The 27,761-nt window shown below is 35.8% G+C and overlaps 2 protein-coding genes and 1 long non-coding RNA gene across 5 annotated transcripts in view; 1 reads left to right on the forward strand and 2 right to left on the reverse strand.

Annotated features, from left to right (window-relative positions):
* LOC109057701 (CDC42 binding protein kinase beta (DMPK-like)) overlaps positions 1-3,792 on the reverse strand; it is a 72,312-nt gene extending 68,520 nt beyond the window's left edge. For 2 of the 3 annotated variants that reach the window (XM_042746764.1, XM_042746763.1), the window contains exon 1: positions 3,003-3,792. In XM_042746764.1, coding sequence (XP_042602698.1) covers positions 3,003-3,177 — 175 coding nt within the window. In that variant the 5' untranslated portion in view covers positions 3,178-3,792. The remainder of the gene's footprint in view (positions 1-3,002) is intronic. The other variant, XM_042746765.1, reaches the window with a different exon arrangement.
* Positions 3,793-4,910: 1,118 nt separating this feature from the next.
* LOC122141058 lies at positions 4,911-12,559 on the reverse strand. The gene is made up of 3 exons (XR_006157516.1): positions 12,189-12,559; positions 9,809-10,054; positions 4,911-5,559 (listed from the first exon to the last, which is right to left on the reverse strand). It is a non-coding gene; the product is annotated as an uncharacterized LOC122141058 (long non-coding RNA).
* Positions 11,591-23,343, forward strand: LOC109056946 (protein LBH-like). Its single transcript, XM_042746933.1, has 4 exons — positions 11,591-11,765; positions 18,858-18,967; positions 21,175-21,340; positions 22,406-23,343. The coding sequence occupies exons 2-4, from the start codon at positions 18,881-18,883 to the stop codon at positions 22,456-22,458; spliced, it is 306 nt and encodes a 101-aa protein (XP_042602867.1). The 5' UTR covers positions 11,591-11,765; positions 18,858-18,880; the 3' UTR covers positions 22,459-23,343.
* Positions 23,344-27,761: the final 4,418 nt, after the last annotated feature.

Here is a 27,761-nt window from a genome sequence, read left to right on the forward strand (position 1 = left end):
ACTTGGGACGCCCAAAGTGCAATGGCACTATATGTTGGCGCACTACCCACGAGGCTATCGGCACTGACGTCAGTTTAGTTTTTGTGGTGTAGCCTATTTCGCATTGTTGGCACTAGTTGGCCCATTGGCAGCTTTTTGGCAAATTGAAGCATTTGCTGTTGGGCATTCAGTGAGACAGATCACTCTGACTGGCTGTTTAACTAAGCTAACAAGTGCACATCTTGAGCATTCCAATAAGTGGATACTTTCATAACAACATGGCTGTCTGAAATGAAGAAAGTGATGAATAATATTCATATTCATAATCAGCTATCGCTGCTTCTAATTCTTTGTTGTTGGTTCAGTGTGCCACGACTTCAAGCTGGCATAAAGCACAAACTGTCATCTTTTCTTTCCAGTTGTAACTATTTCTGAGTGAAACAACTTCTTGAACGAGAAGTAGCGCATGACTTTATTTAATCCAGCGGAATTGATTGTATGGTTGTGGTTTGCTAATTGCATGCATGAGAAAAAATTGTGATGTGCATGGATGAGTCATTTATAATAAACACTGCAGTATTCTGACTTCATGGTGTTTTTAACATTCAGTATTCTCAAAATGGCCAAATGTTGTCTTATCACTAATAACACCGAAAGAAAGGTTCTGTATTCAAGCTACAAATTACAAATTGTGTACGCAGCCATAAAATTATGCATTCAAGCACATATGAGGTCAGGACACTCTTAAACAAGCAGTCTGAAGTCAGAGTGTTTCAGTCAATCAGAAAGTTTTGAAGGAGCTTATGCAATTACACTACGATTGTGGTGGAAGTCGAAAAACGTGATTGTCTAAATGCCATTAAATTTGATGCTGAAATGTAGCTTTTCTCTATCAGCGGATGAAGAACTCAGTCAACAGACTACAGTTAAAGCTTCTCTTATCTTACTATATTTCCACCAAAGCTGTTTATCATTCACTTCCAGCAAACAACATCAGAGATTTAACACTGTTTTGGAGTTGACGTGTCAGCAGTAGAAATACAAAGCCGATAAAAGTTAAAAGACAGAAAACCATGTGCGAACAGCAGATATGGTACATTTACCAGAAGAGGTAAACTGTCAATTTTACAGCAATTCCACATTTAAAAGTGCCTATGCTAAGATCTTCACTTGAGCAGCACTTTATTAAATGGAAAGCACGTACTGAGAGCTACCACTCTGCCAGTACTGCACTTTACAATGACGTTAGTGCACTGCTCGTGTTTAACGGGCGCCAGCATAACATCCGCCACGTAAATCATTAACCTCCACAATCAAGGGCGCCATAAGAAAGCGATTGGCCTACCAATGTTGCAGTAAGGCAAGAACAGAGGAATTGATGTCTCCTGGAAAGTGGGTCATACTATGGCTCGCTCACAGTGATGGGATGTGAGGTGGCACCTGCTAGTGACGGGTTGCACGAGGACAGTGGCAGTCTTTAGAGGAGCAGACACACTGGGGTGTAATCTCATTACTGACGTCAACCCAACACCCAGAACAGAGAATCCACTCACTGTGAAGGCCGACCTTAATCAACAGGACCAGGAAGAGCCCAAAAAGGGGCATCCCACCTACTGCAGTCCTGTTTACAATTTAAACTGAACTCTACTAGAAAGCAACAGACTCTTAAAGATCACAATGCCTCAAAGACAATCCCGTCAGACTGATTGATGAGCATCACCCTCATGCAAATGGTAATGGCAATAGCAACAGCTAATGTAGCATAAATGCAAGAACATCAACATCCCCAGACTTTATAAAGGGAAACATTTACACTGCCCTTGAAAACAAAGTCCGACTTGTTTGACATTTATAAGCAATATCTGATTAACCCTATAAAGTCTACTGGGTCATACTTGATGAATTTCTAAGGCCTCTTTATTATCAACATGACCAAAACTTGTTGTACACAATCTACTACATGTCTTTCTTTCATTGTCTGATTAATAATCAGTAAAAGGTAAAAGGCCTTTTAGTATAATTGTAATAAACATATAATTGTAAAAAAAAAAATAGTAAAAACAGGTTGTGCTTTATGTCTTTCTGATGTGAATCCTTCAAGAATTTTTCAGAAAGTAAACATAAGAATAACCTATACTGACACAAATACATTTTAAGATGAACATTTACTAGACTGAAGCAATTTAGGTCTACTTGATTATCTGTACCTCTTTTTTTTTTCAGAAAAGTAATGGTAAAATTTATGTATCAAATGTGATGCATCAGGCATCTGAGGAACATTAATTTTTACATCTCTCAATCATCATTGTATTGCATTGCGTTATATGTTCTGCCTCAGACTTTTAATAATGAAACTGAGCATTTACATATCTTATTAATACATATTTTGAAGATATAGTGTAAAAACTGATATTTATATGCATTTTATGTAAGCAGTAATTACAAGTAGCCTACATTACAAGCTTGTATCAGAATTTCATCTTACTTTTTGGCCAAAAATAAATATTTTAATATATATATATATATATATATATATATATATATATATATATATATATATACACACACACACACACCTTTTTTCCACTTTAAGGATGACCGCCATGCTCTCACCATATCATACTATTTGGGCCATGAAAGTAATAAATAAGTATAAATTAAATATGATATATGATGCAACACGTAATTCTCTGATCTTCTATCTATCTGTATCCGTCTAAAAAAGTTAAGAGCTGAATAGCACCAACTTCAATAGCAGCATCTACTTTGCACCATTTCTCCTATACTATCCATAAACATGTATAAATAAATATTAAAACTGGAACAACTACATGACAATAAGTATTGTCCAAACAACGAGGCCAGGAATCCCAAGAACAAATGTCACGGCAGCAGTTTTGACCATAGCCTGGAGTCAGCTGGGTGATTAAGGCAAATGTAATAACAGATAAACGGGTCTTAAAGGTACACGCACTGATTTCTATTCCCTAAAGCAGTCAGTACACTGAAACACATCAACTTACCCCATTCCAAAAATTCCGTCACGTGTTTTTCCCGTTTTAAGGGCGAGTTGCTGCACTCGTTGTATAAACATATGAGAATATCCAGCAGCGTCTCCACACTCAGTGACTTGTCGTTTTTCTGATGGCCATCCAGCAGCAACTGCTCCAACTTCTTCAGGCGCACCTTCGCAGACATTTTCTACCAGTTTAGCGGCCTGGCTACCACTCCCAGAGCCAGAGAGGATAACACAACTCTTGTCGAACTTAATATATCGGGGATTAGCGTTATAAATATAGACAAATAGTATTTATCTGGCTGATATGTGTGGAGCTCGGAAGTCCCAGACTCCAACAGCTAGCCAGCCATCCAGCTAGCCAGCTAGCAAAATGTGCCCAACATTGTGCTCAGATAAACGAAGCCCTAATGCGCCTAACCCCGTTGTTGTCCGCGGCTTTCCAGCGTCTCCACCCCCTCCTCACTCCCGAGGCCCTGTCGGCTCCATTTGCCTTAATCCGGACAAATCTGTACTTTCCACTTTGTGGGATGTGTCTGGCTTTTCTCCCGTCGAATCTCAGGATGACCGGACGCTCATTCCGCTCAACTGGAAATCTTCAATTATAAAACTCCCAAATGAAAAACTACACAAGCCTTTAAACTACATAGATACACCCTCCCAAAACCGGGACTGGGTGCTTTTTCTAAGTAGGCGAATCCTTGCGTGTAAGCCTGCGCTGCCGGTGTGCTTCTCGGTGAAGCCGAATATGGCTGCATTCGCGTTCAGCTCGTCTCGCGCTCCCGAGTGAAGAATCCAGACCGGGATAGCGGAGCCCCGCCCACCCGCACCGGAAGCGCTGGGGATATATGACGCCATTGTTTGAGTGACACCGGGAGGCAGCTAGCACTGACTTCATGAAAAACTAAGTTAAGCGACAAAAACGAGAGATTACAACCTTTAGCATTTGCAGATGTAATTGCTGTTTTATGTAGTTTTTTTGTATTGTAAGTACAGTTGTAATTTTCCACAATGCAATAACTGTTTTCAGATGATAATGTTAAATTTCATGGCAGGATATACAGACATACGTGTTTAATATAATATTAGTATTATTAATAATATTTTATATAATATGGTTTAAATTCTATAATATTTTAACATATTTACATATAATATTTTGTTATATTTTAAAAAATTAAAGTTTTTTTTTTTAAATGGAACACTGAGTGTTTTCAAATGATAATGTTATATTATTAATATTAATACTGTTTAATATGATTAATATTATATATTATAATATTCCGTTGTATATTAAAATATTTCATATTTAATTATATTTTCACAACTTTTTATCATTGAACATGTTTGCAATATAATTTCATTTTTTATATATAAAATATTTTAATATGTAGTTGTATATTTAATATATTTATAATTTTTAAAAAATCCAAAATAATTTCACAACTTTATCATTTCCACAAAGTCGTTTGCACTGTGCTCTTCCATCACTAAAATTAGGTTTTGGTGTTTCAATCTATTAAATTACTTAGCACATGAGACCATGATCCGCACTCACAAAAATAATCTTCGTTTTAACGTTTATTTTACATTCATCACCAATGTCAAAACGATCATTTTGTCATGGGTGATGAATGTAAAATAAACTTTATCATTTAACATATTTGCAATATGTGCTCATATCTGGATATACTACAGAGAATGCAAATAACTCAATGTCTCACCTGGATTTATAAATATATTCACAATTAGGTCTTCCTTTGAGATTGTTGCTAGATGCCTAACTTCTGAAGCTCAAGTAAGTTTTTTTCACCCACAGTACAAGTTGGTGTCATCTCATAGAAATATATGTCAAAAACAAAGCACTGAAAAAGTAAACTGGGGTTAAATGATACAAAAAGGGCAAAAAGTGGTTGACTGGTTTATGCAAATAACACACATTCATATATCCATTCAAACCAAGCTGCTGCAGATCCATCACATGTGAATGCTTTGAAAACATTGACCTCTGCTGGTGAGAACAAGTAGACATTTTATCATTCCCTGCAGTCTTTGCACTTCCTATTGAGCTTTTTTTCTCTGAGATGAATTGCAGACAGCTCTGGGAGACAGAATTGTGTTAGTAGCTGTTCAATATTTTATAAGCGGAGAGCTTCAAATCTCTGTGGGAGCTTGTAAGTGTCAGGACGGATTATTTTTACCACCTCAACCGTAATTTCTGCCTTTTACCTACATTTTGGTGGCCTGGGGTGTTTTTGGGGACACATGAGCTAGGAGAAAAGGATACCCTGTAGAGTTTATTTGAACACTTTGCGTTTTTCCCTTTTCTGGTCCGCTGTTCTCCCAATCCGTTCTGACTGATGGAAGGTGGGGAGTCGGACTCATTCACTGCTTCTTGAAAGTCACGCTTTACCTTGCGTTCCTCTCCTCCAATCACCCTCAAGCCTAACAGCTTCTGTTGCCAAGCGATAAGGATTCACAGAGGAAAGCCCTTCTAATATATAAAAGCATCAGGCAGCCGAAGTAAGTTGCAGTTGTTTTTGTGTCACACTGGAACTCTGGATCTGAGGGTTATATAAAAAAGGACTGTTCATGTTTAGAATCTCACATTAAACTGCATTTGACATCCAAGTCATGCTTACATTCTTTTTTATGTTTGTTACATGCATTGTGCAGCAGAGGGAGCACCAGGCCTTCGCATCTGCTGCTGCACAAGCAGTGTCACGGATTCATTCATTCATGTTGCCCACCGCTGCTGAGTATATTTGGGAAACATTAAAAAAGCTAGAAACCGGCTTTTAAAATCATGAGCTCATTTAATGTTTTAGATATTTACCATCACTTTTTCCCTTAAACAGTGTAAACTGCATTTGTGAGCATGAGTGTGGATTCATTATAAAAGCATGATTATTGTTACACTCTTTCTTCCTTGACATGCCACACACTGAACATACCATTCAATTTTTTAAAAGTATCTTATGCTCATAAAGGCTGTATTTATTTGATCAAGAATACAGTAAAATAACTGTTTTCTATTTCAATATATTTCAAAATGTAGTTTATTTCTGTGATGCAAAGCTAAATGAACACATTTAAGTGTCACATGATCCCTCAGAAATCTTTCTAATATGCTAATTTGCTACTCGAGACATTTATTTGTATTACTATAAATGTTGAAATCAGTGGTGCTGCTTAATATTATGTGTATAAACTTTCAGGATTCTTTGATGAATCAAAAATTAAAAACAACAGTTTTAATTAAAAATAGATTTTTTTGTATAACATTATAATGCATCCTTGCTCAAAAACAATAAATAAATTAAACAATAGTGTAGGTATATATCAGGAATATGTGTGTTCACCATGATCTTGGCACAATGCTCTATCCGTTAAACTACAGGACAACCAGCGTTGCGAACAAATTTTCAGGGGAAGTTGCTAAAGGCAGATCAATTTGTTGAATAAAGTTGCTAAATAACGTTGTGATGTCATTGCGTGATGACATCATTGCATAACCATGACACGAAACAGTGTTTTTACATAGGACACACAACGAGATTACTTAAATCTCAGTGAAAAATATATATTTTTAAAATGTTTGTTCATATTTGTTCATAAAAATATTATAAATTGTAAAAGTAACATAAGTAGCATTATCTTTATGATCGGATTTTTTACAACATTGAATTATTGAACAGTTACACATTTTATGTATTTTCTTATTAACTTATAAAACTGCACATTCTGAACTATTAGTTTTAAGCAGTGTACTGGTAGTTAGTTAGTGTGCTACACAATAGTCTGTAAAAATAGGACACAATGTACTGTGTTAATATGAAGGAAGAATACGTATTTATTTTACACAGTTGTTGTTTTAAATTCCACATTGCATTTTGTGTTTCAAAGTTAAAGGGTTACAACTTAACATCCTGGCAGAAAATGACTAGTACCTTTTAAGTTTTTCTACATATTTTTTCTTACAGTGAACCTAACTGAACAACAATTAAATATACACGCTAACATGGTGTATCATAAATAACATTCATTATTGACCAATTGGAACTAGCAACTTAATGCACATTTGATGTGTGTACTGTTGATGTGCTGCTTGGCTGTTCAATGGTTCCCTCTTTTTGTGTAATTTAGATGAAAATATGTGCCTTTTTATCATTTGAGTCACTTTACAAAAGTTGCTAAAAGTTGCCCAATACTTTTTAAAAAATAGCTAAATTTGTTGTTATGTGCTTTTTGAAAAAAAAAAGTTGCTAGGGTAGTCTGAAAAGTCAAAATCTACTCTAGTAACAAAATTACCAAGTTGGCAACACTGCAGACATCCAATTCCACTTAAAATATGATTCCTTTAGAGATGTCTTTCAGAGTTATTGTATTATAAAATCAATAGAAATTATAATAATTAATATTTTCCACATTTTAGAATATCTTATCAATCACATTTCTTTAGTGTAATTTTACAATGTAATATTGAATTAAACGGTAGTATATAAAGATGTTATTTTACTATAAAACATTTTATTAATATTTTTAATATATAATGTAACACACTGTAATATTTAAGATGCCCACAACTTCAAATTTCAGCATCTAAAAATAATGACTTTACTTGTAATGTTTTTTACCAGCAATTGCTTTTTAAACAGTACTGAAGGAATTTACATGTAGCTGTAACCTGAAGCTGTTGTTGACGTCATTATCCAGTTCAACTCATTATTTTCAAACAAATTTTAGATTTATAATGAAATTCATATGGCACAATTGATCTATATAAATATAAGCTTAAGCTTAAATACTTGAAATTAGTTTCTTTAGATCAAAAGAATGTTAACACCACACAAAATACAGTAATTTCAGTAAAGTGCTTTCAGATGTTTGACTGGTAGAAAGTGAGTAGTGCTATATGAAGATGATATAGAGTGAATAATTATTCCAATTGTATAACTTGTTGAAAAGCCACTCAGCACACTATCAGTAAGATTTGTATTCATACTTCAATCAAACTTAACATTGCGGCCTGATGTTAGAGATTCCTCTTCATCCAGAGGACATCAGGATATTGAAAGAAATTTCAGTTAATTTCTTATTTTCCTCAGAGAAGCTTTCAATCTGAAACTCCTACAAAAGCTGAGGGACAGTAGGCAGATGCATGAAGTGCTAATTGGTTGAATGAATAGAGAATGTCAGAAAACAGGCCTGAAGTGAATTTATACGAGATGGCAAAATTACTGAAAGGTCAGTCTATTACACTCCTCCACACACGCAGAGTTCAGAGCTCTTCATTCAAAGAGACACAGCAGTCGTATAAAGTGAAGAGTGAAGAGGTAAGAAGAGGAGAGGAGGAGCTCTACATTTCAATTACTCTGCTAGTCGGTAGAGTCTGCAAGTCGGTTTCTCGATGCTGAGCCTGAACCTCTTGAACTCTCTGTGGAAATTGCAGTTCATTTAGCGTTTGATGTGAGACTAAAGAAACTGCTCTGGTCCTTTTAATGAGAAATAAATGTCAGCACATAGTGGCCCAAGTATCTGAATACTTAAATCTGAGAGACACAGCACACATACAATTTTGAAGCAAATCTTGTCAAATATTAGGTCAACATTTGTTCGTTGTTAATCAGATTTAAAGAAATAGTTCACCCAAAAATGAAGATTTGCTGAAAATATACTCACACTCAGGCCAAGATGAGTTTGTTTCTTCATCAGAACAGATTTGGAGAATTTTTGCATGACACCGCTTGCTCACCAATGGATCCTCTGCAGTGAATGGGTGCCGTCAGAATGAGAGTCCAAACAGTTGCGCATAATAATCCACACGACTCCAGACCATCAATTAACATGTTATGAAGTGAAAAGCTGTATGATTGTAAAAATCAAATCCTTCAAGGTGTTTTAAGTTTAAACTACAATACAATGGGGAAGTCGTGGCCTAGTGGTTAGAGAGTTTGACTCCTAACCCTAAGGCTGTGGGTTCAAGTCTCGGGCCGGCAATACCACGACTGAGGTGCCCTTGAGCAAGGCACCGAACCCCGGGCACCGCAGCATAAATGGCTGCCCACTGTTCCGGGTGTGTGTTCACGGTGTGTGTGTGCACTTTGGATGGGTTAAATGAAGAGCACAAATTCTGAGTATACTTGGCTGTATGTCACGTCATGTCACTTTTTCACACAAGTCCTCTATCCATAATATTGCTTTCTTAGAGGTGACAGTTTAAAGTCAAAATGCCTTAATGATGGATTGGTTTCTTACAAACTTACAGTTTTTGACTCCATACGTTGTTAAATTGACTAATGTGTGTATAACTTGTGGATTATTGTGATGTTTTTATCAGCTGTTTAGACTTTTATTCTGACGGCACCCATTCACTGCAGAGGATCCATTGGTGAGCAAGTGGTGCATTGCTAAATTTCTCCAAAATCTGTTTGGATGAAGCACTCATCTACAACTTGGATGGAATGGAGGTGAGTAAAATTTCACAAAATTTCAATTTTTGGGTGAACTATTCCTATAGGGTCAACTGGCTTCAGACACTGACTAAAAGTCATATTAACACCAGTCACTTAAAACTTATTGAAAAAATCTAAGTGAAAAGTGACATTAGTTCTGAGAAAATACAACATTTTGTTTTCAGTTGAAAATGTGTTGATATATTTTTAAAACACAACGTTTTTGGTGAACATCACTTAAAAAAAACTAATATTTTCTTATCATTGCCGCAGTAATATATGATCATTGCACTGAACTGATACTGACTCTGTGTTTAAAAATTAACATGCACAGAGGTATATGTGTCAAAATGGATACCTTTCCTTGTCAAGTTACAGAGCCACTGGAAAAATCTGCCTGCCAAGACACTGAGGTCTGGGTTTTGCTGGATCCGGTTGTGAGATGATCTCTATATGAACAACAGCGTCTCCTTTCACTCATTACTTGCTGTGCCTGTGACATCATCATCAGAATCAGGGTTGAGCCAATAGGAGGGTGAGATCCTGTAACCTCTGACATTCGACTTCTCGCCCTGTTTTCCATCACGCTGTGCGTTCCATCACACTGTGTAATTTGACACAGAAATGTCAGTGTAAGATACCAGCCTAATAGTTAAGAGAGTGTGTGAACTCCACAGGTCATGACTTTTAACATCACAAACACAATCACCTGCAAACTACTTTAAATACCCCAGACAATGCATCTCTCACAGTCAATTCTCACACAAATGACAGTTACATCTTGGTGATAAGAGTTTAATTTTTTTTTTTTTTTTTTTTTGTATACAATTCTATTACAGTCTGGTTAGCTTGAAATTATAACTAATAACCATTATGTTGATAATTATACATAGAATTTGACTATTTATGTTCAACAGTAGAATCATGAACAGTCATGTAGATTAATGACTGAGAAGATAGGACAAGACAAAATATCATGAAAAGATATGTATTGTATAGGCATGTATTGGATTTGGGTTATTTAATGGCTTGGCAGCTGTGATTAAGGTCAGTTAACTCGATTCTTATCCTTTTTTAAGTACTTATTCACAATATGTCATTCTCCATGTAAATCCAGTTTCACATGATAAATCATAATATGGGCACAATTATGCAGACAGTAACTAGTCAAACTAATATAACACTGTAAAAAAAATTCACAAAAATAGGGCACAATGTACTATATTAATAAGAATTTTCTGTATTTATGTTTTACAGGTGTTTGTCGTGTGTTTTGAACTTTTCACTTAATTGCATTGTGGTTAAGTGTTGCTAGAAATGTCCATAAAATTACCCGATAGTGTCCTGGCAGAATGTATTTATTTATTTATTTTTGCAAAATTCCAGATTTTATTAACATAATTTTAACTGTACTCAAGAGATGGAAGAGATTTCTGTTCATTAAGGCAAATTTGATGCGCAAAATTTGTAAAGCAACCTATTTAATCATAAAGTTGTGATTATATAACCCCCATGAAACTGTTAAACATCAACAGTTGATTTTATAGATGTTAGATTTCTGAATAAAATTGTTTATAAACTATAAGTCCTTTTTGTCCACTTTCAGTGAAGCATTGCTTTTGGGTCAGTGTTGTGACTAATATAAAATTGTAAGGAGAAATACCTTTAGAATTAAATTAAGAAATTGACAAATTTTCAATTTATAATATTGAAAAACTAAAGTATATACTATAACAATAATCTTTTACTTGATTGTTAATAATTTTGTTAATAGAAACAGTTAATTTGATGTTAGCACATTTACAGTATAGGCTATATTTTAATATTGTACTAAGTAGTTTACACCCCTGGTAACATGATCAACATACTATATTAACGATTTCCATTATTTTTAATTAAAAATGCATGGTTGATAATAAATCTTTCTTGAATTTGAGAGATGTGAGAAGGTGACCATTTACTTTCAAATAGACTGTTGGACATAATTTCTCATATGATCCCTGCATCTATTCATATTTTAACTGGGGTATCTTTGTATCTACTATCTGAATTGTGGCAAATGTACAATAGTAAGCTACACTAAACTATCTGCATCTAAAAACCATCGTAAAGAGCCAGAGGTGTGTCTCGATCTCTCGCACACATGCGTGCTCTTGTGACTCGGGTGAGTGCGCGTGAAATTACAGTCGCTGTCTGAGGTAACAGTAGCGGCGCTTCAGTCTGGGAGAATCTGACTTGAGTCTAGCAGAACATCCGCTGGAGAGAGCAGCAGTCACGGGCTTGACGCGGAGACACAGCACTTCGGAAGGCTACAGGTATGGGCACTTTACACTCCAGCCGTACAAAATGCGTACTTGAGTTTGAACCCAAACTGCCTGAGGCACACTGAAAGGATTCATCAGCAATTAGTGCACGATGTGTCAGATATTTTAATGCTTTTGAGAAAGATGCATTGCATTGTGCGACTGATTAAGTAAGTTCGAATAGGTTTATCGCATGTAAATTAGCCTGCAAGTTTCTGGCACTAAGGCAAGATTTTAGAGAACGAAACGGAAGTTCAGGATTAATTTACTCAGCTTTTTGATGCCCGTAACTCATGTCAACGCTATGCTGTGACAAATGAAGTGCTGTAATTAAAATAACTGTCAAGTGTAGGATAGCCTACTATTCCTATTTCGGTTACCATTACTATGCATTCAGATATTGATATTAAAGGAATAGTTCTGTCATTTACTCACCCTCGTGCCTTCCTAAACTCATTCTTTCTGCTGTGCTACGTAAATTATTTCTGAAATGTAAACTGGCACTGATTAAGCTACAAGTTACAGGAGTATCCCTGAAATCAGTAACATAATCTTTTTACCTGACACTTTTTTGGTCGGCTAATCTTAACTAATTATTTGTTGGAAAAAGTGATATAACAGCAACGAATAGTTCCGGTCTGTGATTGGTCAATACCTGTGCAGGATATCACTGCGCAGCACCGATAGTGGATCGTTATTTTGTTGCATAACAACCTTCTGGTACGCGAGGGACTATATTCTGGCGGAGGAACTGGATTAATAGAAAAAGTAATACAAATAAAAAATAATAAAATACATTTTAACGGTGTTATTAATATTTTTTAATAATATTAAAATACACTCTGGCCTTGTTATAGCCTAATTTGTGCATAACAACACTCTTTCAGGAAACTAGTTACGCTAGTAAATTAGCAGTAGGCTATTTATGTAACCCAGATTACATAGCTCTTAAAACACAAAAAGAATACAAGTCTCACCGTTTGCTTTCATTGTATGGAAAAAAGTGCAATGTAAGTGAATGGTGACTGAGAGTCAGTACATTTAGTCAAAAGTTACATTTGTAGGTGAAAAAGTAAACTTGACTCCTTGTAAAATTCATTTTATAGCTACATTATGCAATTCTTATGGGCAGATAAGCAGATTTCTAATGTAATTTTAACGTTTGAGCATTTCTATTGGCAGTTTTCTAGCAATGTCTTTTCAGCGCTTTATTCATTGATCTATTTTTCCAATTTTGCATGTGATGATGGTGTGTTTTTGTTCCATAAAATGACTTGTTTTGCAATCAAGCAAATATTCAACTGTTCTCAACAGTCAATTATTATAAAGATAGCATGTTTTGAAGTGTGTTTTGCACGTGGTTTGTGATGGAAACATTTAGTAATGAGAGTTTTGCTATTGCTCCATGCTGTCTGTACATAGCCACCAGTCAGTTCAGTATCGGTCATTTGCCTAGATTTGAGTAAGATTTTCCATGTCACCAGGAAGGGGGTGAGGTCTGTCGTTGCACCCAGTCATATTAAATTATTTAGATACCATCTCTATTTTTCACTGAAACAGAGCCATGCACAGCGAGACACCTTTAAATGGTAGAAAAGTAGAAAATAGCGTTTGTAACTAACCACCATGCTCTCCACCAGGAGTTTACTTTAAAACAACAGATACTCAAAAGTGCAATGGCCAACAATAACTCCTGCACTGTTTTTCAGGGTTGCCCATCTGAAAATATTTTGATGAGCATATGAAGTCTTTGTGAGGCCTCCTACAAACCCAGTCTTCCACAGCGCTTTGTCTCACTATAAATGGCACCAAGCACACGCACAGCCCTTTGATCCCTCACTCAAGCCCCTTTTGTCTTTGCCACTCACTTTCACCAATGAAAAAGCCTGTATGCTAACAAGGGTCTGGGGAGTGAGCTGCGTTTGTGCTGGTCACCATCAACATAATAGGGAGCATGAATAATCAGTCCATTTTCAACCAACATTAAAGGCAGAGAACATAAACAGCTTGGTTTCTTTATCTGTCTGCCATCCAGCGTCTGTGTGCTGCTAATTAATCTGAATGGCACTTTTAGTAAAAAAGTTCATTTATTTATTACTTTTGGGATGATTTTTCATGGTCTGTCTTGGAACTGCTGTGATCTTTGATGGCAGTGTGTAAGATTGTAGCTTGTGGGTTTATTTTATCATGCGTATAGGTGTCGTTCTTTGGTCCAAATGGTTTATTTCTTCATTGTTTCATTTTCACCATCCTTTAATCATTTTCTTTTATAGTACTGCTTATTTCTACTTTCTTTAATCTGCTCACTCCCCAGTTTTTCTGCACTCCCTTGTCCTTTGATTCAGTTGAGCCACCCAGTTCCCAAATGGAATAAAGGGTAAACTACAATGATAATGACAGTATAATATCCTCTCTACTGAGAACTTTGGTTTCAAAAATATCTTTAAAGTGGCTGATCTGTAGTGAAGGACACTCTTATTTCATCTGACACCTGTCTGGCTTTAGAGCTTTGCTGTTTCTCATTACATCAAAACATAAGAAGCATCATTGTGGTCTCTTCACAGCCTTATCTCAGATCAGCTAAGCCTGGATACTGGTTTTATCCATGCAAATGATCAGGTGATAATATGCATGTCATCAGATTAAAAAAAGCAGTTTTGTTGTGTGAATGTGCAGTTTAGTGAACGAGCAGCATTGTATCTTTTTTGTAGTATTTAATAATAATGCTGCAACTAAATTCCAAAATCCGATTCTTTATCAAACAAATACCATGTACATGTTTTCACGGTAAAGGGCCGTGTTAGTCACCCAGCATTCGTCATTCACAGAGGACGGTGTGCATATGTGGAATGCGGAGGGCTGAGGAATCAGCCTTCAGGACCACCAGCTGCTCCACGTAGCATTAGACAGATCATGCGGCAGATAGATTATGCAAGCCAGCCGTACTCATGTGAGCTTCATGTAAATGTATCCAGTCTGTCCTGTGTATTATTTAAGCAGTATCACACAAGTGAGAGTGTTGGCGTAATACTGCTCAATAAAGTTAATATTCAGTATCTTACATTTAAGGGTACATTTACGTGACAACAATGTACTAAAAGCATTTTTCAGTTGCGTTTTTGAAAAGTTTAGTGTACAGTCAACAGTGTTGTCAAAACAATCCACGTTTTATTAATCAGTGTTTCTAAAGAAATCATTTGAGTGAATGATAAATGGCTTACTCATAAATACAGTGACTTGTCGCCATCTACTGGCATATTGATGTAACCTGCAGAAAGAGTCAATGGAAAATCCCCACTACAGTCTGTCCATAAAGTGTCATTGTTAAAAAAAACTACATTAAACTAAAACTATTAAATAAAGCTTAAATAAATAAATAAATAGTTTAAAGTGACTTATATGAAAGGTAAAATAATGCCTAAAAGATTTGCATATGCAGGGTAAGAGTTGTGGAAGTGTACAAAAGACTGTAAGCGTAAATTAACTTTGTATGCGCAAGAGAAGCTTTGTAAAGGTGTAAATCGCATTTTAAACGTAAGAAAAAATGATTTGCAGTATTTTACTGTTACTCGTAAGTGTAATTAATTTATTGTGAAACTGCAGCTTCATGCTAACGCAAAATAAATATGATCTGCATTCTTCTGTATTGGTAGGCGGGTCTACCACCTTCTTGTAGCCAATCACATGAGGCTCTCGCAGACTCTCCATTTACTCTTATCTGATTGGTTCGATAAACACATCTCACGCTGAAACATTAATCTTCATTTAGTTCAGGACCGTTCTCACTGCCAGAATGGTACTTTTAACGTACAGATACATTAAAAATAAATAAATAACAACTTAATTAAAACTATACTTTACTTGATACTTTATAAGTTGTTTACCATTAAGCTGTGTGTTCATACTGAATTTCGAGCTGTGTAATATCCTTTTCTTCCTCAACAGGCTATATATGATATATTAGTTTATTGTAATATTGTAATTATGATGATACTTAAATGTGGCCTTGTATCTGCACTAGTTTAATAAATGTATAATTTCACCAGTCTACTGATCAGGGACGACCATTTTTTTTTTACTAAAATTTGGTTCAATAATAATTGAACCACCAGTAATATATATATTAACTTTAACATGTTGTAATACAAGGGAATTTTACTAAATATTTTTAGTATTTCTTTTTTTGTTTGTGTTGGGGGGTAGTTGCAGCACGTTTCTGTTGTTGCAGCACGTTTCTTTATTTGGTTGTGTTGTGAGCATTTGCAGTGTGTTTTTGTATTTGATTGTGTTGCGAGTATTTACAGCACATGTGCTGTCAAACTGATGAAGATTATTCTATTTGCATGTGTTTTTTGAAGTTGCAGCGCGTTGAGCTTTCACAGACACCGTACTAGATGGCTGTTTAGCTCTATATATAAACATATAAACATGGCTGTGTGTTCTCTAGTGGCTGGGAACATTGGATTCCCACATAATTAGTTACTTGAAATTGGATATATATTTGGACATCATTAAAGACATATTTTTATCAAAGTTGATTTTTTTTATATGTTGATTTGAAGTGTACATTTTTGCATTAGTCAAATCTGGACACAAAGAAAGCATTTTGTTGCTCGTATACTTGCTTCATATAATATCTTGATCAGTCACGTGAAAATAATCAGGATCAATACTGAAATTATACAGTTGAGTGTTAAATACCGTAAACAGAGACATGGTCCGAAAAACTGACAAATTCAGATTTATGTAGCTTTATTGGTACAGTAAAAATTTTTTACAAAGTATAGCACTCTGATACTATAGTGCTGAGAATTGTCACATAACATCATTTTGACTGTAATGTTTAACATCAGCTCAATGGTGTATGCAGATTATATGATATATGAAATTTCAATGTAAAGCCAAACCAATCCAATAATGTTAACACCAATTCAGTATGAACACATGGGAGTCTACCCTAATGGTACACAACTTATAAAGTATAGTTTTAATTAAGTTGTTATTTATTTTTTAAGTATGTGTACGTTATAAGTACCATTCTGGCAGCGAAAACGGTTCTGAACTAAATGAAGATTAATGTTTTGGCGTGAGGTGTGTTTATTGAACCAATCAGATAAGAGTAAATGGAGAGTCTGCGAGAGCCTCATGTGATTGGCTACAAGAAGGTGGTGGACCCTTTGTAAGGACACACTTACAAAAGTCAGTGAGTGAGAGAATCGTGCCAAAATTGTAAGTGCAGAGAAAAGAAAGACAGATCAGAGCATATTGGTTTATTTTGGGAACCTTTTGCCCCACATGCACAAAAAGTCATTTAGACATTTGCAACAGTTTGTTTTTTACACATACAGTACAGATTGTTTCTTTGCAGTCAATCTGTTTTGCAGTTCTTTAAACTATTGTTTTCGCTTGCAAATCACTATTAACAGGCTTGGAGTACTTTGACCGTATTTTAGTGAAAACAACGTGCCTAAAGTGTAAGCGCGGAAAAATGGAAGTCAGAAGAATGCAGATCATATTTATTTTGCGTTAGCATGAAGCTGCAGTTTCACAATAAATGAATTACACTTACGAGTAACAGTAAAATGCTGCAAATATTTTTTTCTTACATTTAAAATGCGATTTACACCTTTACAAAGCTTCTCTTGCGCATACAAAGTTAATTTACGCTTACAGTCTTTTGTACACTTCCACAACTCTTACCCTGCATATGCAAATCTTTTAGGCATTATTTTACCTTTCATATAAGTCACTTTAAACTAATTATTTATTTATTTAAGCTTTATTTAATCTAAATTTTAGTTTTATGTAGTTTTTTTAACAATGACACTTTATGGACAGACTGTAGTGGGGATTTTTCATTGACTCTTTCTGCAGGTTACATCAATATGCCAGTAGATGGCGACAAGTCACTGTATTTATGAGTAAGCCATTTATCATTCACTCAAATGATTTCTTTAGAAACACTGATTATTAATTATTATTTTGCAATCATTATTTCACCTTCATACTGCAAATCTTTTTTTCTTACAGTTGAAACGTGATTTACACCAAATGCCGAATGCAAAATAATTTTTTGCTTGCTATCTTATGTACACTTTCACTAATCGTACCCTATGCATGCCAATCTTTTAGGCATCATTGTATCTCCATAAACTTACTAAAACTGAAAAAAAAAAGCTAAAATAATAAATATTTTATACATTTTTAGAAATTACATATTAAATAAACAAAAACTAATAAAAATGGCATAAGGACACAACAAAATATATATAAAAGCTAATCCATAAAATTAATAAAATATATAGTAGTATATAAATAGTAAACAACACTGTCTGGAATGCTGCTCTACCAGCCAGATTTAAGGTATGAACTCGTATAATTTGTTATACTGTAAAAGTGTTTTGTCAGATAACTTCATAATGTACTTTATGTGCTTACATCTTCATTAACTGATTTTACTGAAGTCAGAGATATTATTATATGTCTGAACCAACTTGACTACTTTAGGTTACACCAAACAAAAGTTATATTAAAGATTGATATTATGTATAAGATATTATGTTGTTACAGAGTAAGATGTGAAAAGTGACATTTGTTTGTTTACCTTAAGAATTACATATTTATAGGTTCTTTAAACTTAAGGAATGCTGTTTATCTGAGTTTTTAATATGGGAACAAATTTTAATAATTTCATATACTTCACACAACTGGATGCTCAGCACCATTCAATTTTCATCTCCTAGATGAATTTTGCATTTAGAATGAATTGGAGAACTGCCTTGATATTATTGCGACCCACTGAATGTATCCCCGCTCTTGATTTTAGCTGATGAGTGTGAAAGTAATTTCCTCCGAAAATGGTGGAAGAGCTGATTTGAATAACAAACTATGTATAGACTTGCTCTGCATAAAATCATGGTAGGTGCACATGGATTGGCTGGATGGTTTTGGCAGGATCTTTTCATAGATGAGAAAATAACCCAGCTGTGGTTATTGCAGGTGGCTCATCTGAATTAGTCTCTCCCACATTCATAGGCAAATGATTGGACCGAGCGACGCTGTGACTATCAGAGGGTAAATGCATTTCCTCCTGACTTGTTGTAGGTTTAATTGTGTCACTGGGCAGCATGACGGAGGTGATGAACAGCTGTGACTCTGCGGTGGGAGACTACAGTGTGAGCGGTGCATCTGAGGAGCAGAACATCTCTTTTCAGGTGGGTTGTGCTTCTCTCGGTCTACTGGATGGATGCTCCCTTGAAATTCATATTAGTGATTTATTCAAGAGGAACAAGGCTAATGAAACACAAAGATAATATATACAGTCGCTGGTCATTTTGACAACAAACAAAAGGGATTTAATACAGATAGTGATCATCTGAATACATGAAATTGCTATTTGCCAAAAAAAAATTAAAAAAATAGAAAGACAAAAGGAATGCATGGACATGAAATATGGAGTTATTTTAAATGATTTTTTATTATTTTACATGTATGTTATGTAATTGAATAGTTTATTTCAAATATTATAGAAACAACAGCAGAACAAACAATCTACAATATAAATTTTAAAATAACTGTAGCAATTTAATCTCCTAACCATGTTACTTTTTAGGTGGACTTGTTAGCTAACATATGTAAAGCTAAAAAGTAACATGCCTACCTCTATTTTAACTTCTCGCTTATCCAGCTCTATACATTTCTAATTCACTGTTCTTGACATTGCTTGGCAATGTTTTCATTTTCTAGGGGATGCTAGTCTTCTACCAGAAGGTTTATGCTTGCCAAAAACTTTTATACTGAAGTGTAATTTTGCAAGATGGCGCCAGTGAGAAATTTTAAGTAACATGAGAAATCTAAAAAGAGCAGCAATACAGCAGCAGACTGAATTAGAAGAACAGGCTACATCTGAAATCACATACTATCTGAGTATTTTTTAAATAAGTAATTACTTTGCAATCACTAAAATGTATATTCTATATAGTATGAATGTGTGTAGTATGAATGTAATACAGACAGTGTTGGGTAAAGTTACTTTTAAAAGTAATGTATAACAATATTGCGTTATTTTATTATATTACATAATGTTACCCCTAACACTGAATATGCACTACATTTGTCAAATTCTCATTGTCATGTGACCTACCAGTGTCAGTTTCATGTCCCATTTGGGAGTCCTTCATGTGGACTGTCCATTAAAAGGCATTTTACAAAAATATTTATGCACTCAATGCCACGACTTTTCCAGAGAGCAGGGTAGGATTAGGATAAATTTTAAGTGACAGTCACACATGCATGCTGAATGTTTTTCTGGTTACCCGATGGATGACTGCGATGGGTCTCCGTGGATCTATTTGGAGCTTTTCCTCCGTCATTTCAGCCTGATTGGAGTCCGTTTCATTTTTCTCGCATCGCTACGAAAAGCCAATCAGATGTCTGCTCGTCCATACAGCCTGCCGGATGAATTCAGATTCCTCTCAGACACTCAAGAGAGACTCGAAAGGTCATGATCTTTTCAGGGAACGATCATCATTACCCTTTCTTTACCACAGGATGAGCAGTGCCATTATATGCTAGCTGAACGAACTTGTCTGAATCTGTCATTCACTCTATCATGTAAGCTCTTTCTGTGCTTTGTAAACCAACCTGCAATGCACACTCTTTTCTACTGTTGGTGGTACAGATGCTTTTAGAAAATTCATGTCTGGCTTGATAGCCCACATGTTGCAAACACACGGACACACTCAAGACACTCTTGTTCACACTTCAGTGCAATTGTGGAGAAATAATCGTACACAACGTGAGTCACATCCTGCTCTCATGAACTCTAAACAAGGCAATAGGACTCACACAAGACGTGAGGTGAATGCCAAACACATCATTAATAAAAACCCATCAAGGAGTTTTGATGGAACTGCTGGAGGGGAGCTTTTGTAAACATATATTTACTCAGAAGTGATTGCCCACAAAAATAATAATAATAATAATTCTTCTCTCTGGTTGCTTATAATGGAAATGCACAAAAATTTTCAAGTAGGCTTTAGTGCTGAATGCTTCCAAGGTTAAAACAGACTGACCTGACAACAGCATGCCTTAAAAATGTCTTTTTAATTGTTTTCCAGTAAATAATTCTAAGCATAGATAATACATATCATGAATGTATCATGAAATATTTAATTTTTCTTTACTTTTTTGTGTTAAGCACAAATCAAACAACGTTCTGTGAGGTAAAATGCTAAAATGAAAACTACTGCTTCCAATTTGATGGTTTAATGAGGTCCTTAGATCTTTAATGGAGGAAGTAAAGGTCAAATCATGCTGTTTCTTGAAAGCTGTCAGACTTTCAGAACTTTCAGACTTTAAGATACATTTCAGCTCACTGAACTGTCATGTACTGTGGCCTCTCGTGACCCCTGTGTTACAGATCTTCCCAGACTCCCATGAACGGTTCCCAAAGCTTTCCAAACGCTTGCCATCCATCGTGGTTGAACCCACTGAGAGCGGGGAGGTGGAGAGCGGGGAACTGCGCTGGCCTCCTGATGATCTGAGCCCCACAGACGACCCCAGAGACAAACAGGCCCAGGCTGCAAGTAAGTTCATGTTAACCATTATAAGAAGTTTACTGTTTTTCTCTTTAATCTCATAATTAATTTGTTTTTCTCAAAAGATCATCTTTAATTTTTACTATAGCTACTACTTTGTGATTTAATGTTTTTATTCTCAAAACACTGGCTTACGGTCTTGAAAATAATGTCTTTATTTTTGCAATGCTGATTTTTTAGATTTAAATTAGATTTAGATTTATATAATTTTAAATCACACATAAAACTGTCATACTATATGCAATACTTAAAACGTTTAAATTTATGCACAAAACTGAAAAAATGGTAACCTAAAAATGTTAACATCTAAATTAACTGGTGTTATTCAAGTCAAACATATTATTAAACATCACTGAATCCACCTAAATACCTAAAAACAAAACTATCTTTTTAAAATAAGTATCTTATGCTCATCAAGGCTGCATTTCTTTGATCAAAAATACAGTAAAAATTGAAATATTATTACAATATAAAATAACTATTTTATATAAAAAATTAAAATATTAAATAGATTTCAAAACTCAACATCCACAAATTATCATTCAGAAATCCAGTCTTGAGCGTCACATGATCCTTCAGAAATCAATCTAATATGCTGATTTGATGCTCAAGAAACACTTCTTATCAATGCTGAAGACAGTTGTGCTGCTTATTATTTTTGTGGAAACCGTAATACATTTTTCAAGATTCTTTGATAAACTCTAGAACAGCATTTATTTGGAACAGAATTTTTACTGTCTTTACTGTCACTGTATTTTTTAATTTTTTACTGTATTTTGATCAATGTAATGTATCCGTGCTTTAAAAAAATCTTATTGACATGAAACTTTTGAATGGTAGTGTCCATAAAAAAATGTTTTATTATTTTATTATTATTTTATTATTTTATTATTTCATTTCACATGTAGTTTAAACCCTTTTTGAATTGATTTTTGATTGCTTATAGAGTGGTTCTTTTACACCTTAGTCGATTTCAGTCTTGTAGCATCAGATGCAATGCATTTAGGGAAATCTAATTTATGGGATGTTTGATTAGATTGGTTTGTATTTCAGTTGACAAGCCCAAAGAAGACAGCCAAGAGGCCGCAACAGGGATGGAAAACTAATGGGCGATGGTTGGCACCAATCCAGCCAATCACTGTGAATGTCTTCATTATGGACAGGAGTGAACGGGAGACTCCACCAGTTAGGTCTGCCTATCATCCACACTAGAGCCGCCCACCTGCTGACTTCCACTCCCCTAGGTGGAGCCGAGGCCTGAGAGACTGTCTTAACTGAACTAGCTCACGTGCCAAACTCTAGTGGTAGTCAGCTGCTGTGATTGAGTTGTAAATGATCTCCAATAACACCATGATACCCATTAGAAGTCACCTATGCCTGCTAAATTATAAATTGGCATTAATTTATGTATTTACTTGCTTTGGACCAAAGTCTTTCATTCCTTCTATCAAAACACATTAAGTGAAAATGGATTTCAGATAAAATGTAAATGAACTTCAGTGCATAATGGCTCTTCGCCAGTGTAGATTTCAAACTCTACGCTATGTACAGTAGATCTCAGTTTTTTTTTTTCATGCTCACACACTACTAATAGGGGTTTCTTTTTAATACGCTTTCCAGATTTGCACATATTCTTTACCACTTGCATTAATTCTCTGTTATTCACATCGCTGCTGCTTATTTACTAGTGTTTGTCAGAGCTGCTGTAAATGTAGCTTTCTTTGCCTTAGACATTTATTTGTAGTTACACTATATATACGTCATCATTTTCATGAAATTACTGTTTGTATATATGTTCAGACGGTCGTTATTTTACCCATCACATGTATCTGTCACCTTCCCAAGGCGAAAATCTTTGGTGCTTCAAAGTCTGTTGAATATCACTGTATTCTGTTAAAAATCTACTGCTCATTTGATGTTTGAGTATTGGTCTTAAAATATTAATAATCTGTCTGGGTATGGGAACGAATGCAGCACAGTATCACTTAGCATTAAAGGCAGTTATTTCTACATCCTTGCTCTGTTGATTCATCAAATGAATGTATGTAGGATCCAGGCTCGACACATCACTGATTTCTTGTGGGTAGATGTCAAGTACTAGCCAAAGGCGCCTCTAGTTGAATACGGTGTTGACATGAGCAGTAGTTATTCTAGCCCAGCAGCATCAGCAGCTCTGAGCAGTTCATGTTTTCCAGCCACAGGCATTGCTAGAGCAGTTTTAGGGGGCTTCAGCAGCCCCTTTGTCTTTAATCTCAACCCTCCTAAAACTTTTCAGATTAACTGTCAACTGTCGGATCTCTTTAAAGGGGTCATATGACGTTGCTAAAAAGAACATTATGTTGTGTATTTGGTGTAATGCATTGTGTTTATGCAGTTTAAGGTTAAAAAAAAAAGTACATTATTGTTTCTCCTTGCCCCACCTTTCTTTTTGATTTTTACAAAGCTCATCGTTCTGAAAAGTTAGGTGTGTTCTGATTGGCCAGCTATTCAGTGCATTGTGACTGGCTGAATACCTTAAGCATGTGATGGAAATGTTACGCCCCTTAACATACTGTGATGCCGTCTCCTGGCACAACCAAATAAAACCAATAAAACCCATTACAAACGAGGCATTTGTTTCATCCAGTGGGGACATAATTACTGATTATAATGACTTATACTGTGTTTTTATGCGTTGCGTTGCGTTGCGTATTGCGCTGCGTAAACATAAAACCATGTCAGCATTTGTGATCGGAGAAACGACAAACAACAAGCGCTACTCTACACTGCTTAAAACTTGCGTTTGAATCATCAGTGGCAAATTCTTTAAATATAAAACATGTACTTACAGGCTGAGAGTCAGAAGCGCGAGACTGTCCTTTCAAAGTTGGAACTGCCCCACTTTATAGAACAGCCTTTGATCACAGTCACAGACCCATTGTAGGCTAGTCTGCAGGTTCAGGAAACAGTCCTCCATAAAATGCGTCACACAGCTTCACTCACTGCGGGCTTGGGTGAGGAATGGGCATCGGGAACCCTGCCGAAAAACGTGTATTTTATCCCCCGGAATGCAATTTTTACTGGGGAACCCCCCTCGAAACGTGATTGTGCTAGTTTTGAGTAACAATTGGGTGGGTTTTGTTGGAAAAAAATATCGTTCTGAAAGTGAATCCAACGATATCGTTTCTCTGTGCCTTCACTCTAAAAAATGCTGGGTTAAATATAACCCAGTGCTGGATCATATTTAACCCAGCACTTTTTAGAGTGTTTATCGTTATATCTTTGGTATGGACTCTGCTATTCTTTAATATTGAGAAAGATTTTTAGAACTATATCTTTATCGTTATGTTTCTAGTTATCGTCCTTGGTGTAAACAGGCCTTAAGTTACCCAAATAATGAAAATTCTGTCATTATACTCACCACTGAATTCCATAATATTTTTTTCCCATACATTCTTCTAAATATCTTCTTATGTGTTCAATAGAAGAAAGAAATGCATACAGTTTTGAAACGGCTTGTTGGCATGTTGGGACATTTCTGAGTGGTGGTCCTTTTAAAATCCCCTAAAATACCAGAGTAAAATGACAGAATTTTCACTTTTTGGGTGAACTGTCCCATTAAGTATTGCACATTTTGTCTTTCTGTTTGATCAAACACTTTTTTGCTTTGAATTGAAGTTTGTAATATTTTGATTCACCTTGTAAATGGTTGGTTGTTTCATGGCTTAAAACTCTTTTTGAAAACCCCTTTTGGAAAAATTTATAAAAAAAAAAAAAAAATCCTTCTGGAACCAAGGCTGCTGAAAAAAAAAATGGATGGAAACTACACAGCCTTTTTCAAAATATGATTTTTTTTATGTTCCACAGAAGAAAGAAAGTCATACAAGTTTGGAACTACATGAAGGGTGAACAATACCTTTAAAATGATCTAATTTGACTCTATTCAAAGATTGGCTCGTTCAAACCTTTCACAGAATGCACAATCCTGCCCTTTTACCTCCTTTCTAAATGAAGCCGTGGACCCTGTACTGTATGTTCAGGTTGAGAGAGCTGTCTCGTTGCATTTGTGCTCTCCAGTGGAGACTCTCCCTGGATGGAGCGCTAAAAGCACATCGTCAGGTGTCTCCTGGGAAATGAACCCACTGTAAAGTTCAGCCATCTCCGGTGAGAGCAGCGACCTGACAGGCCAGAGATGATTTTCACTCATTTTCTGCCACTGAATGCTGCTGGCAGAGTGACCTTGTTTGGAGACGCAGGTTTCCGAAAATAAACATGTCACTCTCAAAGGATCTCTGAGATACCAAAGCTCGCTCGAGTGCAGAGATATTACAGTTCCCCGTCACGGAAGCTGCCGGTATGAGTCGGCTCTGATTTATAAGTGTTCCTACGCATGCTCATGCACCCACACACGCAGAAATACACAACTACAGTGCAGCCAACACACTTGAACAATCTTAAAGGCTTTTTTCCCAGGCCTCTCTGTGAATAATGAAGATTGGAACCGTAGGTGGACCAAACACGTCGTGTTATTTTAAAGACTAAAGCTTTCTGGCGCACTTCTCAGAGAGTTCTTGCAGTGTTTAAAATATGTGTAGCTACCTCTAGCCTCCATTAGTTCTTAAATTAGCCTAGTATTTCACAGTCTCAGGCTTTCAGATTGATAGGGCTCCTTTGACTCTGTGTTAAAAAGGAGTTTCAAGCCCACGCTGCTGCGGTCCATGGCTCCACTTCATAATATGTCAATCGACGCCGACAGTGGGACGTGAAGCATGTATCGGCGGCAGCGGGACGCACGGCATCTACCTATTATAAAGTGAGCGATGCACACCTGCCCCATTACTCACTCCCACACCACCCACCTCCATTTCCAACCTTCTTTTATTTATCATTTCATCCCTCCCTCTCTTCCTCTCTCGTTCTCTGTCTCTCATCTGTTGGAGAGCTCTTCTGATGTGCTTGTCCTTTGGGACTTTGAGCTGTGGTGTTACTATAGCAACCACCTTGTCAAGCAGGCATCAGAATCATGTCTTTCTCCAGCGGCAGCGCGCTGCTGTGCACTGACCCACTCACATCGTTTGACTTTATCATAATACATTGTGCTATATTAGTGCTGTTATTAATCAGAGGTGAGACGAAAAATAGCATGTTTCTTTGATGGCTTTTTTGATTGATTCTGTGTGGGAAGCCTTTTTGTGGTGCACACTGAAATTTGTTTACTCCTGACGCAGACTGAGCCTGCGGCGCGCGTGGACAGGCGAATGCATCAAGTTATGCAGAAATAGCTTTCATATGAGCGTGCATGCATACATACATATTCCTGGCCACTTCAGGTCACTCATTCTCATCTTTCTACCTTGTTAAGACCATCATATGTTGGGTTTTGTATGCTAAACCAAGCCTCTCTTGGCCAACCAGCTTCATCAGAAAGACCATGCTGGTTGTTTGTGGTGCACCAGCTGTGACATCAAACCAGCAATAATTCAGCTTGGACCAGCATGGAAATTCAGGTTCTTTAAACTTGTTTGGGTCTTGGGTCACGTTCATTTAAATCTGTGTGCATTGTTCTCCAAAAGCTGAGCATGGTATGGCTATACTGGTCCATAAGCTACACTTTACAATAAGGTCCCATTAATTAATGTTAGTTAAAGTAGTAGACCCAGAAGATTAGCATTACATCACTTGCTCACCAATGGATGCTCTGCAGTGAATGGGTGCCGTCAGAATGAGATTCCAAACAGCTGATAAAACATCATAAAACTCCAATCCATCAATTAACATCTTGTGAAGTGAAAAGGTACATGTTTGCAAGAAGCAAATTCATCATTAAGGGGCAAATCTGTCCCAATGAAGAAATAAACATCTATATCTTGGTTACATTTTCAGTTTTGGGTTAGTTATTCCCTTAATGCATTAAATGTATAGCTCACCCAAAAATAAATGAGGTGTCATAATTTACTCATAATTTAATGTCAAAAACCTATAAAAATATTTATATTCTTATATACAATAAAAAATATATTTTAAAAAATAAAGCCATTGACTCAATACATCCCTAGTTAAAAAAAATAATAATAATAATTAAAAAAAATACATTTATTTCATACTAAGTATATTTCAAATCTATTAACTTGTTTACTGACGTATCGCTCAAGACTTACTGATATAAAAATTATAATGAAACTTTATTTGGAGTACTTGTGCACAATGCACATTTCTTTATATTAAGCCTAAAATGTGTTTTAATGTAGTTCTTTGAATAATATCAGTCTTTAAATGCAGTATATTTAAAGTGTAGCTGAGTGTATACTTACAATAGTTCCTCTTTAGCACAATCAAATATACTTCAGTATATCTTTAGTTGGAGGCCTCAGCACTACTTCCGCACAATTAAAGTGCATTAAGCACAAAATTAGTTGTTCCAATTAGCAGA

The sequence above is a fragment of the Cyprinus carpio genome, chromosome B20 (genome assembly GCF_018340385.1).
Source record: "Cyprinus carpio isolate SPL01 chromosome B20, ASM1834038v1, whole genome shotgun sequence".
NCBI classification, from domain to species: Eukaryota; Metazoa; Chordata; class Actinopteri; order Cypriniformes; family Cyprinidae; genus Cyprinus; species Cyprinus carpio.

Bases quoted from the DNA above. Each gene is read 5' to 3' on its own strand.
- LOC109056946 (XM_042746933.1), top strand. From the start codon at position 18,881: ATGACGGAGGTGATGAACAGCTGTGACTCTGCGGTGGGAGACTACAGT. The intron at 18,968-21,174 runs GTGGGTTGTGCT...CCTGTGTTACAG, and splicing joins AGCAGAACATCTCTTTTCAG to ATCTTCCCAGACTCCCATGA. The intron at 21,341-22,405 runs GTAAGTTCATGT...TTTGTATTTCAG, and splicing joins CAAACAGGCCCAGGCTGCAA to TTGACAAGCCCAAAGAAGAC.